A 17821-nucleotide genomic window follows, 5' to 3' on the forward strand; every position below is an offset into this window, starting at 1 on the left:
TTTTTTGATAATTTGGAATTACTTCTGATTCCAAATTTGTTTTATTATCATTATTGGAATATATTTTGATATTTGTCACTGTATGTCAGTTGAACATTGCAGCAGCTCTTCCTAGTCATTGCCCTTTTTTGAGATTGTATTGCATCTTTCAAAGGCATATAGCGTAGTTAACTGGGTAATAAGCTGACTTCAGTTTTAAAGAAAATTGATGCGAATTTTGGTAAATATCTATAAGTACTGGTTCTGTCCTTTCGAGAAAAATACATTCCAAAAACCTCCGATTTTTGCTCTAAAAATGAAAACCCTGAGGAAAAAATGAGCGGAAAACGTTAAAATTTGAAATAACTTTAAAAATGTAAAAACTCCCAACTTCCAAAGTTACATTTCAATTTATAATGACGATCAACTTAACTTTCCTAACCTAACCTATGCCAACGACGAAACAGTTCAGTAAATAGCGAACTACTGTCACCTCACATTAATGAAGACGTGGATACATTTCACGATGATCTGGATGTGCCCTTTTCAACATGTATCTAATGCCTACCCACTTCACTTGCGTGATTCGGGTTCTGCATACTGTGGATAGATGGCAGGACTGTGACCCATTTTCAAGTTGCACAACATTTCGGCGGTCCATGTTCTGCATGATGTGTATCTATATATTATGGTGAGTGTATGTGTAAGTGTAGTATAGGGAATGGGTAAAGATGATGGGGAAGGGAGAAGGGGAAACCCAGTGTTGGCACGTAGCCTATTCCTGTTGAATAGCTGCAAGGCTTAATGTCCCCAATATTAACTCTTCTAAATATCCGACATCCGTAAATACAAACCACCATCATGAGACTTAGAACTATATGTTCCTTCCATCACCAGAACTAATTGCTAAGTGATGGAGGCAAAAAAAGAATTGAACATCGAATTAATGTGACATCAATCGAACATCGATTTATACACGTGCGGCTCACAACAGGATCTTGCGCAGACTTTAATAAAAAACCTAAACTAACCAAACCTAACCTTCGTATATGCAAGATGTGTAATCAGAGCATGAAGGGAACTGCTTGATTTGATCTGGAATGTACATGCGAAAATAAATTCACGTAAGGATCGCACTGGCACAACATGAGAGGTCAGCGCATGTGCCAGAACCAAAGAGTTCATGTCCTGTTATAAACATCAAACACAAAATAGCTGACCACCACTTCCAATCGGCCGATATCTGTAAGCATGTAAATATAATAAATCTAAACTGCGATTATTTTCTGCTCACTTTTTCTGTTTCCACATTAGGAATAATAATCAGAAGATTTTTAAAATATTAATTTCATAAAAAAAACCAAAACCAATACTTGTAGATAATTACCTGAATTTTTTCTTTAATAAATGGTCATATTTTATGGTTTTTCAAAAACGAAAATTACTGACAAATGGTAGAAAAGATAGTTTAAATTTCTAGAACTAAACTAAATATTACAAAATTCCGAATAAAAAAAATGCTAAAATAGATAATTTTACTAAAAAAATACAAAGTAACCTACTTTTCACAAACATTTCACAATTATACTTCCTTTTTCCAATTTTCGTATTGAAGAAAGTATGTGCAACATATACCAAAAGCCTCAACAAATCAAATCTAACCTGTCACTAATCCTAGAACTTACGACAACTCGCTTTCTGCTTACTTATCAGACAGCATGCCATAAGTCTGAACAAACCAAACCTAACCTGTCACTGATCCTCGTCCTTCTGAAAATTCGCTTTTTATCTACCAAACTACCAAAAGTATATGCAAGGCATACCAAAAGCTTTAACAAACCAAACCTTCCCTGTGACTGATCCTCAACTTTACTAAAATTCGCTTGTTCTACACTTTGCACAAAGACATTTATCAGATAATACATAATCTTTTAACAAGAAAAATTAATAATAATTTTTCAATATTCAACAATGACTCTTTTGAAAATTCTCCCCAAAAAATCGTCCATCGACAACTGTCATACCAACCACACATTTTGGGTTTCTGCCTCCTCTTTGATGGTCAACCAAAAGACTCAATGATGTGATCTAACTTTGAGTAAAATAATAAAATCTACTATTTACATGAATCTCAACTAGCGGGAAATCCACTGTCACAGATTACGAAAAAAACATTGTAATGGTATCTTAGAAGCATATGGATCTCTGGTCACTCGGAGAGCCATATACCACAAAAGTCAAACATACAGATAAATTTTTTATTGCTTGACTGTCACTTCTTAACCCTAAATACTCATAAATGCACTCTAACTTTGAAAATATGGTTTTTATATTTTATCGACATTGTTTTGATGGGTAACATATATTACCATATATAAAGGGAAAAATTGTGACAGTGTCGTGTATAGTTCCTGGATAGCTCAGTCAGTAGAGCATTCGTGCACTAAGTGAAGGATCCCAGAGTTGATACCCAGCCCCGGAACAATTTTTCCCTTGAAATTATTCAAACCTGCTTCACAGGGAGCTACTACCTGAAAGCCAGATTTGCATATTATCACGTATGTTTCTGAAGTTGTGTGTTAGTTTCATCATCAGGGAAGGGAAGAAAAGAAAAGCTTTGGTAATGATTCCTCTTTTCTTGCATTCACTACTGGAGATTATACATTGCAGCAAACAAAAAGTGTTGAATGTTTGTATAATTTCGACATGCAAAAACCCAAAAATTGTATGTGATGTTGAATACCATGAAGGTGTTAAATGAAAGGCACAGAATTTATTCTTTGACATAGAATTTTTCAAATTGAAGCGTTTTTCTCTCGTTCACCTGCAGTTGTAGTTGTCTGTTTCAAGCTTCTCCCATGGTCTTGTGCTCATGCATAAGTAACAGATCTTGTTGCAAGTTTGTGATGAAAACATTGTTTTTGGAAATTGCAAATATTATACTGTGTTACCATGTAATTCAATCAATTTCACTCACTAATCATGGAAATTTATTTGCTAGCACAGTCTTGTCAGTGAAATTTGTCATTATAAACAAGACCCATTTCACTAATCTTCATGAATAATGTTGCTGTTGAAAGACTAGCAGTGTCACAAATTGCTGCACAATATTTAAATTACGTATTGTTAACTTTTAAAAGGCAGTGAAATCAGAGTAACTGAATAACTTCCAATAAAACAAAGCTATACAGAGTGTATCGAAAATGTGGGGAAACTTCACTTATGGATTCCTCATATGTAGAGAAGAAAAAAAGGTTATATCAACATGGGTCTGGAAATGCTTGGTTGCCAGGGATTACAAGTATACTAAAGTATGTTTGTTTGTTGGAATTAGTTTAATATTAATAATGTAGTCTGTATACTAGATGAACTGTTCAAAATGTCCTGCCTGAATACAGGCCACAGCTTGTCATCTCATTGACACCCAGACATTCTTCCAAATGCCTGGCATAGCTCGAATTGCCTGACAGCATTGTGGAATTGGCTGATGAAGGGCTTCTACATCATTCACAGAGGTCTAATACACAAGCATCTTCATGTGTTCTCAAAGGTAGAAGTCCAGTGGGTTGAGATGTGGTGAGCGTGGGGGACAAGCAAGTGGTCCACCTCGCTCTTTCCATCGGCCAGGATAACGTGCATTAAGGTGTCTACATACACGAAGACTGAAATGTGGGGGAGCACCATCATGCATGAAGTACCATCATTTCTCATAACCAAGCACCCAACTGTGGTCCAAAACGCATTATGTATTACTTAGTCCCCCAAGGAGTTTGGTGTTTGCCATTTGAGGCACCACTGTGATGTAATTATGTTCCCCATGCCAACTACCATTACACTTGGCAATGATATGGATGCTTATCGAAGTCAGTGTGCATTGTTATATTGAATGTGTGAAGACCCGAATTCATTCAATTTGTGTTTGTTTTATTAATCACTCCTCTGTAGAACTGTTTTATTAATCACTCCTCTGTAGAACTGTTTTATTAATCACTCCTCTGTAGAACTTGTAAGCTATAGATATATGATTGTTTGTACAATTAAACCTCACTATATAGTGTTTACTTTCACGTAATTATGCTGGCAGAGGTTAGGGACTTTGCCTGAAAAATGTTCAACCTCATGGCTAGAAGTCAGAAATTGAATTGAGTACAGATTCTGATGTTTCTGATGTTCTCTCCATATCTACAGACAGTGAGTCAGATGTGGAAAAGAAGACGAAAACTGTTAAATTAATGCTAAAGGCATGTAGTTATGTGGTATTTACTTACGAGGAGGAATTGTGGCCAGGGAAAGTTATGGAAATGAAGAACAATGGAGCTATTGCTTCATGTACGGCAAGAAGCAGCAATTACTGGATTTGGCCAGAAGTGGAAGACATTTTATTTTATACAAAGGAAAGCATGATAAACTGAAGACCCCCAAATGAATCTCGAAAAAGATCTATTTTCAATTTCAGAATTACAGGAGAAGTGGGGATTCAAAGGATTAGAATAGGCCTACTAAATGTAGTTGTCATTATCATTATTATCAGTGGATTTATGTTCACAATTATTCTGATACGACTGTGTTAGTTTATTTTGATACTGTACATTTGTTCTTTATTATAGCAGTTCTTTATTGTAGGAAAATTAATTTCAGATTTCACTTGTAGAGCCTATGTATGTTTATGCAGTGTGTACTAGTAAAATAAAAATCCAAGTACTATTGATTTATTTTGTAATATTTCTGTGCTAGATTATGTTTCTACTCAAATTAGAAACTAAATGTATTGATAGTATTATAGCTCCAACTATATCCATTCATGCTTTTAAGCATGGATATGTGACTGAACGATACCCAAGTACCAGTGTTTGTTATTTAACACTTGTAATTAAATAATTTTAAACACATATGTCAGTATTTATTTAATACACGCTTACAAAACTCCGAAGCCAAAATTTTACTTAATCTGAGAGTTTTTTTTATACAGTTCATACCTTTCATACCTACTTATTGAGCCATTCAACTATTATATCCCTCATTGTACCATAATTGATCTTATAAGGTCAGAACTCTACAGAGAATTACGTGTAAATGCTGGATAATTTAGCACAGAAAGACCTTAATACATGTGAGAAAGTTCAGAGGATTTGTAGTGAATAAAGAGTCAGTCATGAAACAGGCAGAATTTCTCGTTTAATATCTATTGGCTGCAAATGGGAGTAAAATATGCTGACAGGAATATTAATTGGTCACTGTTCCTTAAGAAGACACTTATAAATCATAGGTGTAGGCTTTGTGGTAAGAAAGGAAATATTGCTTGACATCTGCCAATTTTCAGAACTGGATGGCTCTAGGTGTAAATGCCTTGGGACGTTCTTGGTTACCGAGAATATGAAGGGCATTATACTAACCTATCCAAATTAATATTTGCCTCTGGACGACTTGATTAGTCACTGTTCTTGGGGCCAAAATTATCAGGCTTCAGTGCTTTAGATTGGCAATATGTTGTTACTATCAGTGAAGAAGGGATTGCGATAAGAATGGCTGACAGTTTGTGATATTGCAAGTATCAACTGGCACATTGTCCAACTATTGGAAATAGTAGCTACCTTTGAAGTGTTACATCTAGCTTTGTGCTTAAAATGCAATAGTTACATAAACTAGGCGACTTACAAGTAACAACTGTCACTCCACTTGAACATGATGGAATAACTATTAGTAGAAAAATAGGCGAAGTTGCGTTTTTTGTAAGCAGTAGAACCTATATTATTCGTGTAATGAAGGGGATGGACTGAACGATTAATCGAAAAATCTGATAATCCATAATATAAAAGATTTTAATAAATTAAGTGCATAATACTTAGGTCTACAGTTCTATAATATTCTCCGTGATATTTGTTTAACATGTTAGTTAGTGGATCAGAAGTTCAGTTTTTAATGACTGGTTTTAAGGGTCAAGGAAACCTGTGATGGTTGTCTGCAGAAAGATAGGAACAGTAGAGGTCCCAAGTTGTAGATTTAGATACTCCTACTTCAAATTTTTTTTTATTAAATCTCATATCCTGATGTGACATGAGCCACAGTTTCTCTTTTGCCAAACCTCTGAATTATTTGCACATTTTTCTATACTTCGCACAACACGTTATCTTTTGACACTTATGGAAGACATTTTGCATAGAAGTTAAATAGTACAGCCACTCAGAACATAAAAATAAGGATGGAATAGTGCATGGCCTTGCAATTGTGTGAAAGTTCTTGGGGTCATTTCCTTGAAAGCAGGTAGTGACTATTGCCAGCTGCTTCATTCCTACTACGTACTATCTGATAGTAAAGGTTTGTAATAACTAATAACCCTCTTTAGAAAAAAATACTTACTAACAATGTACAGGACTTCATATTTTGTTATGTGGCAAAAAGAGAGAGAGAGAGAGAGAGAGAGAAGTTGGATAATACGCTGATCGGTTAATAGGGTGATGGATATTAGAGGTTCTACTGTACATTAAATTATCTACTGAATTAACAAGTAACTGGAAATATTCTCTGCCTGCATCTAGGCATAATTGGCTTCTGCTTGAAAGTTTTTAATTTACACAAAGGGGTTTAGTTTTAGGGGCTTCTGAGAGAAATTTCAATTCTTCTAAATTGCAAGGTAAAAATCTTAACATGCAAAGATGATGTGTGACAGATGCAAGGGACACATGATTGATGATGTAATACAGTATGGTTCAATCGGTTCTGTTTGGATGTTTGTTTCCAGGGTTTTGGTCTGATGTTGTCTACTGTATGTGTCTGTTATGCAGTGACCACATGGTTGGCAGAGCCAATCCTTTTAAAGTCTATGAATGCAAGCATCATTAGTCGGAATGAAGTACAGTTGAACTGGTTATAGCAACCATGGTTAGTACGACACCTCGGATAATGTGATTTATTATTTTTATGACACTTTTTAAAAATCAACTTGCTTAGAGCGACATTAAGCAACAGGGGTAAATTCTTTAAAAGTTCTTGTTCGTAAATTAAACAGACTGTCGTTGAGAGGAATTCACAGATAGCTGGTAATGTCATTAGTAGAGCTGCCTGTTTAATCAATTGAAAGGAATAACTAATTTTAAAATTCGCTTAACCTATCAAATGTGTTTTAATCGAACTGATTAAAAATTATCATGTGGTGAAGGAAACAACTGCCTTGTGGAAGTCTGTAGTGGAATCATGAGTAATCTCGAGTATCATCTTAAATATGTTCATCTTTTCCAAAGTGTCTAAATCTACTAACGTTGCTACTTCTAGTTCATCTTCTCAGTCAACATTGGATCACCTAATAGGGATATCCTGAACTATCTCCAACAGATATCGCACGTGTACTTCTAGGGATGCGCTTTGCATGTGCATTTGTTTTCCAATATATAATCATTGAGGATTTACGTAGTGTATTAGTATGTTAAATTCTCTTAAAACAACTCAAAATGCTACATATTTGTTGTGTTCCTATATGTAAAAACCGGGGAAAGCCTTTTGCCTTCAGTCAAGTCTCGAAAGATTCTGAATATATGCTTTCAACTTAAAAAAATATAACTAATTAAATTGCGCCTATTAAACAAAAAGAACTACTTCAAATAAGGAATTGCTGGATACAGTTTCATTTTGAAAGAGGGCAAAGAAAAAAATTATAATAAAAACATATGCAACCTCGACAGCAAGCTATGTTAGCTTAGATTGTATTCAGTACTTGTAGGAGTCTTCGAAGTTTGACTGCATTTTACAATGGAACAATACTTGGCCTACAGTAACCTTTCGATGAACTGGAATACTTATTGTCTAGGTCGGACGATCCGTAGTGAAAAAAATATATATATATGGGCCTATAAATAACATAGTCTTTGTAATTTATTCAAACCATGTTTTAACTTCAAATTTTCAAAATCATACACAGTATTAAAAACTGCACATCCTTAACCTACAAAACGCACAAATAATCGTGATACTACTGCGATCATATTATATCATCCTATTAAAAATTATATTTGTTCTTTCTGCAATTAGAGAGAAAAAGAGTACGAGGAATTCAAGCCCCATAGTCCCTTCTCTATATAAAAAAAAGACATTGGTGGCTGCATTTCCTGTTTATTGCGTATGGTACCTACTTACAATACTTATGGTTAAAGAGGCAATATTCACATTGGACAAAGATCCCCTTTTTTTTTTTCTCCGTACACCTCGTTCTCAAAGTTCTCGTTTAGATTCATGAACATTCAATTTACTCTTATCTATATTCTGGATACTGCAGATTTCCCATCCATCTCTTACGGGGAATAGCTCAGTATTATACAAGTTTACGCTATTATTTATTGTAAATTAAACTATATTATGAGGTAAAAAAATACTGAATTATATTAAATTATACTAGGTTATACAAAATAATTATAAATATAATTTTGACGTGCACAGAAAACCAACAAGCGGAAGAACGTAATGAACTTTAGCATATGACGTAATATAACCCTGTGCTGCATGGAATGCTCCTGCCATCTAATGGTAAACCTTCGCATAAGATATCCCTATTGCGAAGCCTGTGTTGAAATAACGAATAAACTTGTGAAGTATGAGTATTCTCAGCTTATGAACATGTTTGGCAGGAGCAAAGAGATGTGACTGTAAATACGAGTAAACTGAAACCTTCCCCCCCCCCCCCAAGGTTTTTTTGTTAACATTAATAAAATTTAAAATATTTATAAAAACCTGTGTGCTTCTTCATAGGATATGGAATTGTTATAGCTCTAAATAATGACATAAGGTGTTTTTATTTTGATTAAAGGTTATCCCATCAAAATTTTAGAAGAAAGAAGGTTGTCCTACCTTACACAGAGAATGTTGAGAGGAATATATTCACAGGCAGCTGGTAATGCCATACAGTGAAACCTGACTTGTTACTGGTGGATATTAAAGCTGTCATGTGTAAGATATTTTCACATACATATATAGTGTCTGTGTGCCAAGTTTGCAAGAATTTTGTGATTTTGCAAATGTACAATAAAAACAGGTTCTTGGACATTCTAAAAACATGTCGTGTGCGTACCTCTATTGTGTCCCTTCGGCTGATGTCGAGGTGGGAGAGAGGAGAAACGAGATGATAGAAGAGTAGGGAATCGAATTCTCGATTGATAACTCAGCATGACCACAAGTTTAAATTCTTATCGTTCTTTCAGTCTTATTTTGAATGATGAACACAGTTAAAGCTAGACCCTGAAGAGTAGAATAAAAAAAAACCTAAAAATATCGAATCGGTATGAAAGACTTGCAAGCCAAGAGAAGTCCCCAAAAAAACTCATTTCTGTTAAACTATATGCTTCAAACATGTGAGATTAACAGAAATATTCTAGCAAGCTGATAAAAATCAGAGAATGTGATATAGTTAAGCTTAGTTAAAATACTGTTTGAAAACACACCTTGGTTCCACAGACCCCTTTCAAATCATTTGTAGACCCACAAGAGTCCCTGGACCACATGTTGGGAATCGCTGAGCTAGACAATAGGCATTTTGTCTGTGAGTAATTGCTGATAAGTTGTTTTAATACCTGTCACTGATGAAGCTAATTTCACTTGTGATAGTTTTAACACTAATAACTCACATTGGTTGTCTGATGAAAATCCACATTATACATACTGTAGGAACAAATTATCAACGTTGTTTCTCTGTGGATGAGTGGTGCGGTGTGATCAACAATCAGTTGATTAGGTCTGCTGTGTTAGAGAATCGTCTTACAGGGTGCAACTGTTTAGCCTTTCTGAAATAAGAGCTCCAATTATTGTTGCAGGAGGTTCTCTTGGCCACAAGAATGGGCATGTTCTTACAGCATAATGGAGCTCATGTACATTTTTGCCGTCAGTTGACACATCATCTAAATCTCACATTCCCGAACAATGAATCGGCTACGATGATCACATACATTGGCCACCAAGGTCCCCAGACTTTACTCCTGTCGATTTTTGTCTTTGAAATGTATTGATACAATGTAAATAAGTATTAAAATAATCATGAAGTCATTTGTCTTTTGTTCTTGCCACTTATAACACTTGCTATGCATAACATTTAAACTGTTGTATCTCCACACCTATTGAAAATTGAACACACATTTATATGAACTTTTTTTTTTACCTAGAATAGTCTATAGTACTAACTTTCAAGTTTGAGTTTTCCGAATTCGATATTCACTGATGTTCACTCTGCAGGAGGTGGCCTGTCGTGTTTGTTTGATCATGTTATGAAAATATTTGCTGTCCTCTTCCATCTCTTCATGTTTAAACTACTTAAGAATTTGAGCACATATCTTGTGACTAGTTTCTCATAATATAGAATAAGACGAAGTTTATAATGTCTTGGTTTCATTTCTCATATTTGAATATTGCAAGTTAGTAATCAGTAGTATGAACATATGTATTTTTAAAGAGAAATTTTGTGTAATTTACTTATACTATACGTATATTTTTGTGAATGTTAGTAGTCATATTAAATACAATAATTGCCAGTACTCATTTACTATTCACATCTTCGCAAGATATGTTCCTAACATTCTTATGCAGCTAAAGCATAAAGGTGCAGGAGAGGAGAAAGGCATCAAACATAAGGAAGGGGAAATATTGAACATATGTAAAACAAACTTAGTTCTACAGAGACTAGACGCAAACATGAACTGGATATAAGGCTTTTTTGCAAAACTTCAAATCTTGCTCTGAATTGTGCTTCCATTTGTAGAGAGAATTACATTTATTCTTTTTTCACACACAGCCCACTATAAATAAAATATAACTCTTCTTCTTTTTATAAATTAAACAGTATTCACTAAAACAATTCCAGTGGCATATAAACAGAATTTCTTTCATAAGGATGATGTAGGGAAATACAGTCAAAATTTTGAGTGGCTGTCACACCCAGTGACTACGTTCATTTGAGTAATTGTTATTGTATAGTGAACACATCACTTAACAAAACAAATAATAACCTTAGGGATATTTTGTTAGGTTCCAACTTAAAACTTTCAACTTGTAATATATTTATGGACTTACATGTTTTTCAAACTTTTAAATTTGTATGTAGATTCTTTTCTTTTCTGGAGCATCAACGAACACTAGAACTGGACCTGCGAATTTCGTCACTTTTAATATTTCAGTTTCTGTGTCAGTAACTTTTGTGATAATTATCTAGAGGATTCAAAACTTTGTAAATTTTCATTTCTAAGTGTTCATAGCAAGTATAGGTGTCATTAAAATTTAAGAGGGTACGGTTGTGGGCCTTGTTAATTGCATATGGTATCCTTCATACCTCTCTTTCCAATTCATTTAGATTTGCTTGCATTTCTACTGTGTATCTGTTGTTAGCACCAAATCATAAGCAAATGCTGGTGCCTTGAGATTTGCTAATCCCGTATCCTAATTTATATGATTTTTTTTTTTTTTTTTTCGCTTTATTTTGTAACGTTATAACATTCAGGTGAGAAGTATACTAGTATATACAGTCACGAAGCTTGAGTTGTAAGGTTGCTAGGAACAATAGACTGTGCCAGTACTATTTCGCATTGTCTGTAATGAGGCGACATTAGCGATCATAGTGGTTAGCAGCTATCTATGGATGCATATTTACTATGTATTGAGCTTCATGACTGTATTTATTAGACTGTGCTAGTACTGTTGTCGCCACTACTTTCACTATAAACACCTCCACCGCTACTGATACCAATACCATACATCATCTGCTGTTACTGTTACTGCTATTACTACTGCCACTGCTACTGATACTACAACAATAATAATAATAATAATATGCAAATTGTTATGTGAAAATATTTGTGCTGTAAATGCTATTAAAATGGCTGAATTTATGCATATTGTTTAAGAAGAATTTCTTTAATGCAGTTGACTTTGGATTTCATTCACAGAGTGAAGCTGTTGATAAATAGAAGCTCTGGTGAGGCAGTTGCTATGAAAGTTATAGACTTGGAGAAACACCCAGATGCACGTACCAGCATTCGCAAGGAAGTATGCATCCATCGGATGTTGACAGATCCTCACATCATACGGTATTATGGTCAACGTCGTGAAGGCAGTGTGGAGTACATCTTCCTCGAATATGCAGCAGGGGGAGAACTCTTTGATAGAATAGGTAAGCTATGTTACTTTTATTATTTTTTTTAATAACGAGTTTTGAGTAGACTTGTGCATGACCACTCATCATCATCCCATAGCTCTACGACCCTTTAAGTTTAGCCTTGGCTTCCTTTGTGATAGATGCCCATATGTCTCGATCCAAAGCCTTGTTTCTCCACCGTCTTACTCCCAGCTGTCTCATTTTCATTTTCCACATCACTCCATTGAAGTGAATCATTATGAAGCCTTGTATGAGCTTGTGTGATTATTTAGTGTCAACTATTGATTGAAATTGAGCAGTACAGTCCATAATCCTGCCATCTGTGAAGTTTGTGCTGCTGTGATTCAGTTTCTTCGTGCAAAAGTCCTGTTATTGCAGTTATGCTACAGTATATGCTACATTTAGGGGCATAATATTTCGAGTTCTATAAAAGAGTTCTACAAGCTAAAAAAAACTCAAACAGGCATTTGCAATTTAAAACCTTACGGTCACTCACTATCACGTGCTCTTTCTTTTTTTTTATTTAATTGCTTTATTGGAACAGAGACCTAGATAATGCTGAGACTTCATGGGAGAACCTAGAATTTAGGACTAGTTACAGTCTGTTAACTTGGTTTTCCCTCTTGTGTAATAAGTAGGGAATTGGAAATTTATCTTTTGAAGAGGTGGAGAAGTTCAAATATCTTGGAGCAACAGTAGCAAATACAAATGATACTCGGGAGGAAATTAAACACAGAATAAATATGGGAAATGCCTGTTATTATTCGGTTGAGAAGCTTTTATCATCTAGTCTGCTGTCAAAAAATCTGAAAGTTAGAATTTATAAAACAGTTATATTACCAGTTGTTCTTTATGATTGTGAAACTTGGACTCTCACTTTGAGAGAGGAACATAGGTTAAGGGTGTTTGAGAATAAGGAGCTTAGGAAAATATTTGGGGCTAAGAGGGATGAATTTACAGGAGAATGGAGAAAGTTACCAACACAGAACTGCACGCATTGTATTCTTACCTTACATAATTAATTAGGAACATTAAATCCAGACGTTTGAGATGGGCAGGGCATGTAGCACATATGGGCGAATCCAGAAATGCATATAGATTGTTAGTTGGGAGGCCTGAGGGAAAAAGACCTTTAGGAAGGCTGAGACGTAGATGAGAGGATAATATTAAAATGGATTTGAGGGAAGTGGGATATGATGATAGAGACTAGATTAATCTTGCTCAGGATAGGGACCAATGGCGGGCTTATGTGAGGGCGGCAATGAACCTCCGGGTTCCTTAAAAGCCAGTAAGTAAGTTATAGGGCTATGAAAAGGGAGACGTTAGAGCTAGCTTTAACTGCTCCCTTTTCATAGCCATATAGTAATAAGGCATGGTCTCACATTGCTTATGGAATCTATAGTGAGGGTCACATAAGAACAGTTCCTAAACAGCAAATATTGCTGTCTTGTCAATGTTGCCCACTGTTACTAGATATCACACGAAACTTCGTACTAAATGACTTAATTACTTACCGTACTTTATGTTGGAAGGTTATTCTAAATAATTCAATAATTTGTAACATTTTCGTAGGCAAACTATACAAGAAAGGAATCAACATGTCAAGTATTTTGTCTGGCAATACGAATTTCATTGGTTTGACTAAACAATTGACTCGCGAGACCTAACCTAAAAATGTATTTTGTTTGACCACATGAAATTATTAGTACTTACTCCAAAAACTTACTTCACTATAGTCTTGAATTATAACCACAATGCAACACATTATTACTATTATGTATTAATATTAATACTGATATTAATTAATTATTAGTATGTTCAAATTTCATGGAACTCCAGTACCGACCAATATTGTCGATATTTGTCTCAACTGGCAACATACTAGCACAGTCTACTATATACAGTCACGAAGCTTGAGTTTTGAGGGTACTAGAAACAATAGACTGTGACGGTACTATTTTGCATTGCCTGTAATGAGGCGATATTAGCGATCCTAGTGGTGAGCAACTATGTAATGTTTGCATATTTACTACGTATTGAGCTCCGCGACTGTATATACTAGACTGTGATACTGGTTACAAAATCACTACCATTCGTAGTATTTGTCAGTATAGAAATTCGAAACGAAGTTGGCAAAAGAAAATTCAACCTGCAAACTAGAAAATCACCACAATCCACTAGCATATGTAATAAGGGGGGAAAAATGGTTGGATTTCACCCTTAGGGTGTGAAGTAAGCTGACCCGGATTATACTCTTCAAAACTTGCAACATGATATGAGTTAAATTAAAATACTGTTTGTCCTCTTTGCGATTATCCTTGTGAATATCAGAAAATATTGCAATTTTTAACCTTTTTTTAACAAATCTCTAAGGAATTACTCCCCCCCCCCCTTCAAAAGAAAGTTTACATAAAATGGGAAGGAAATGCTAAAATAACTAGTAATAACATGTGTGTTATATATCAAACGTTATAATCATTTAATTAGGCCTATAATTATTTAGAATAAATGTCATTGTAATATTTCCTAACTCTTAAAATAGTGTGGCAGGATTGTTTTTCTGTTTGGTTCAATCCAAACTATACTGAAACTCGGCATTGAAGATTTTTCTTCTTACTTCCTCATTATTCCCCATAATAAAACAGTTGGCAAACCATGTTCTTTTTGCCATATGCAATAGTGTTATTTGAGATTTAGCCTCTACATCCCTTATTATTTTCACTTTGTCTGATAGTTAATTTCTTCCACTTAGTCGCCATTATAACAATGCATACATAGCATAAACTAACAAAAAAAATATTTGGAAACAGGATCCACACAACTTGGGAGAACAAACCAATGAAGACTATAAAGAATAATGCTGCTGCATGGCACCGCATTACTATCAAGATGTGCTATCGAATATGCCAGTACTATTGATTATTGAAAGTCAAGTTGATATTGTGGGCATCATATCACAAAATCCACTTGAAACATACAGTATTTCTTAAAATCAGGATTTTCCTTTAACCAGGTTTCCTTAAAAAGTAGGAATTAATTACATTATTCTAATGATAATTTGGCTGGGACTTACCAGAATATTCTTTAAAAACAGGAACATTTGAAACTGGGTTTTACCGTAATTTAATTTATTCTTCATCTTTCCCTTTTGTCTCACAGCATCGGGTCTGCTTCTATCCATTTCCTTCATTTCTCTCTATCCCTTGCCATTCTTCTCAGTTCCCCAATTTCTTTCCATCTTTTCCTTGCCATCATCTCTATTATCCATATACATAATCCTTGGTCTTCCCGTCCCTCTACTCCCTTCCATCATTGCCTCCATTACTTGCTTTAGTTTTCTTTCTTCTCCCATTCACACCATGTGTCCATACCACTTTAGTTGTTTTCTTCTGAACTTCTACTGATTTCTGTTTTAATTCATCTCTAATTCTCTCATTTCGTACTTTAGTCCTCTTTGTTTTTCCAACTATTCTTCAGTAGCACTTCATTTCAGTTACTGTTATATTACTTACTCTCTCATTTGTTACTGGCCAACTTTCCCCTCTATACAGCAGAGTTGGTTCTATAACGGATTTGTATATCTGTAATTTTGTTTTAGACAGTATTTCTTTTTTTTCCAAATATTAAGTTAATTGATTGTAAATATCACAGGTTTTCTTGGTTCAGTTTAATATTTCTTTTATTTGTTCATTTTGGTGTATAATAGTTCCAAGATATAAGTTTTCACCTGTTCTAGTTCTTCCCTGTAATTTAATTTACGTAACAAATAAGATACAATTTGCATTTTATCATCAAACTTTTAATGATCAGGCTGTCACATTGTTCCAGCGTTAATAATATTAAATTAAACAAGCGAGAAAAATTATATGCAGCAGAAGTTAAACTTACTTGAAAAAAAAAAAAAAGTATTGTAATCGATATTTAATATGATGCAGAGATGTGATGAGAATACATTCTTCAGGTTCCCTCCCCCCCCCCCCCAAATGAATAGGCAATAATAGACGATCTCTGTTAATGTATGGATACCCTTTCCATCACAAACAACTTATTTAACTGTGGAAAGTAACATCAGTTTTTGTTCATTGCTGTCCAGAGCCTGATTGTGGTATGGCAAGCTGGGAAGCTCAGAAGTATTTCAAGCAACTTGTTTCAGGAGTGGTGAGTGAATTTCTTCATTTTTTCTGTACATTTTTCTATTCCAAATTTATACCTATATATCTTTAAAAACTGACATGTTATTCTAAGAAACAGATTTATTTATTTATATGTTTTTTTTTTTAATTTGTTGCATAAATTATTTAATTCTAAATATTCGAGCATTGTTAATTATGAATTTACTAGTTCATTTTATTCAGTACTAAAAGACAATGTTGTTTAGATTCTCTGTTAAACAGTTTTGGAATATTCAGAAATAGAATGGTTCCCCAAACAGATAAGATAAATCTGTTTCGAAATTTTGATTGGACTTTTTCCATTTTTGATGATGAATATAGGAATTCACGACTTTTGGAGCTTGGTTCTACCTTCGTTTTCAGGTGAAAAAATGTGAGATGAAAGGGTATCCTATTGATTGGTGTATTTACGAACAGCTAAATCCACTTGATTGACAATTTGTAACAACCGTAGCACTTGAGTAGGGTGATCTTTTTATGTCAGGTTTTTGTTCACCTGAACATGAAACCAAACCTTCAAAACATTGTGAATTTCTATTTCATTGCCAGAAAAAGTTCAATCTCCTCCTCCTTCAGAATAATCCACCATTGCTTTTTCCTCAAAAACAGTGACATTTATTGAATTACAGATAAATGATTTTGTTGTTCATTTCCTAGTTATCATGCAAGAGGAATTTAATTTGGAAAGGTTGGGCCATGCTATAAATATTGTTAAATTTTTAATTATTAAAAATATACACAATTGATGAGTTGGTTTTAGACCAGGGCTGGGTACCAAGAGCGGATTCTACTCTCTCACAGGGAGTCATATGACTTTTCTTCAACCCCTTTCTTCCCCACCAACACCGCGCAGCATTGATGCCGTGACAGATGAATATTAAGCGTCCCTGTTTAAAGTTTGGAATCACTCCCGGTGTCCAGCCCTGTTTTAGACCTAAATATTTTTCTGTAAGAATTTCTCTTTTTTCAATACAGAAATACATACATTAATAATAACGTAAATTGACTTAAATTAGTTAAGATTAGGGAACGGATTTATCCTATTTGCCTATTCTTTTCCTTGTTTTTAAAATATAGGCACGAGATATATACATATTTCATATTATTACGATTACAATATATGAATTTTATACAACATATATTTGCCAGTTATGTTGATTTTGCCGGTTTTATCAGTAAATGTCTTGAAATGTCTATCTTTTTCCCCCTATAGATGACTTGTTATTAGAAAAGTCTAGCCATTAGGAATACTAGAAACGTTGATACAGTTTTACCAACAAGTGTAGTCTTAAAAAGCCCTAAAATACCTCTTTTTTTTTTTTTTTTCTCTAGATTCCAATTAAAAAAGTTCTCAATTTCAAAATATAATTTCTGCTTAATGAACAGTAATCTTTGTTAACAGAACTTAAAAGGACAAATAGCATACATTTGTATTCTGTATAATGTGAAACTTGGACTCTCACTGTGAGAGAACAGAGATTAGAGGTGTTTGAGAATAAGGTTCTTAGAAAAATATTTGGAACTAAGAGTGATGAAGTTACAGGAGAAT

General features: G+C 34.4%; 1 protein-coding gene across 2 annotated transcripts in view; it reads left to right on the forward strand.

Moving 5' to 3' along the window:
- grp (serine/threonine-protein kinase grp) overlaps positions 1-17821 on the forward strand; it is a 54363-nt gene that overhangs the window by 7319 nt on the left and 29223 nt on the right. The window contains exons 3-5 of one of the 2 annotated variants that reach the window (XM_069839462.1): positions 6719-6858; positions 11892-12115; positions 16194-16258. In XM_069839462.1, the coding sequence (XP_069695563.1) occupies positions 11935-12115; positions 16194-16258 (246 nt within the window). In that variant the 5' untranslated portion in view covers positions 6719-6858; positions 11892-11934. The remainder of the gene's footprint in view (positions 1-6718; positions 6859-11891; positions 12116-16193; positions 16259-17821) is intronic. The other variant, XM_069839461.1, reaches the window with a different exon arrangement.

This window comes from Periplaneta americana, chromosome 11 (assembly GCF_040183065.1).
Source record: "Periplaneta americana isolate PAMFEO1 chromosome 11, P.americana_PAMFEO1_priV1, whole genome shotgun sequence".
Lineage (NCBI taxonomy): Eukaryota > Metazoa > Arthropoda > Insecta > Blattodea > Blattidae > Periplaneta > Periplaneta americana.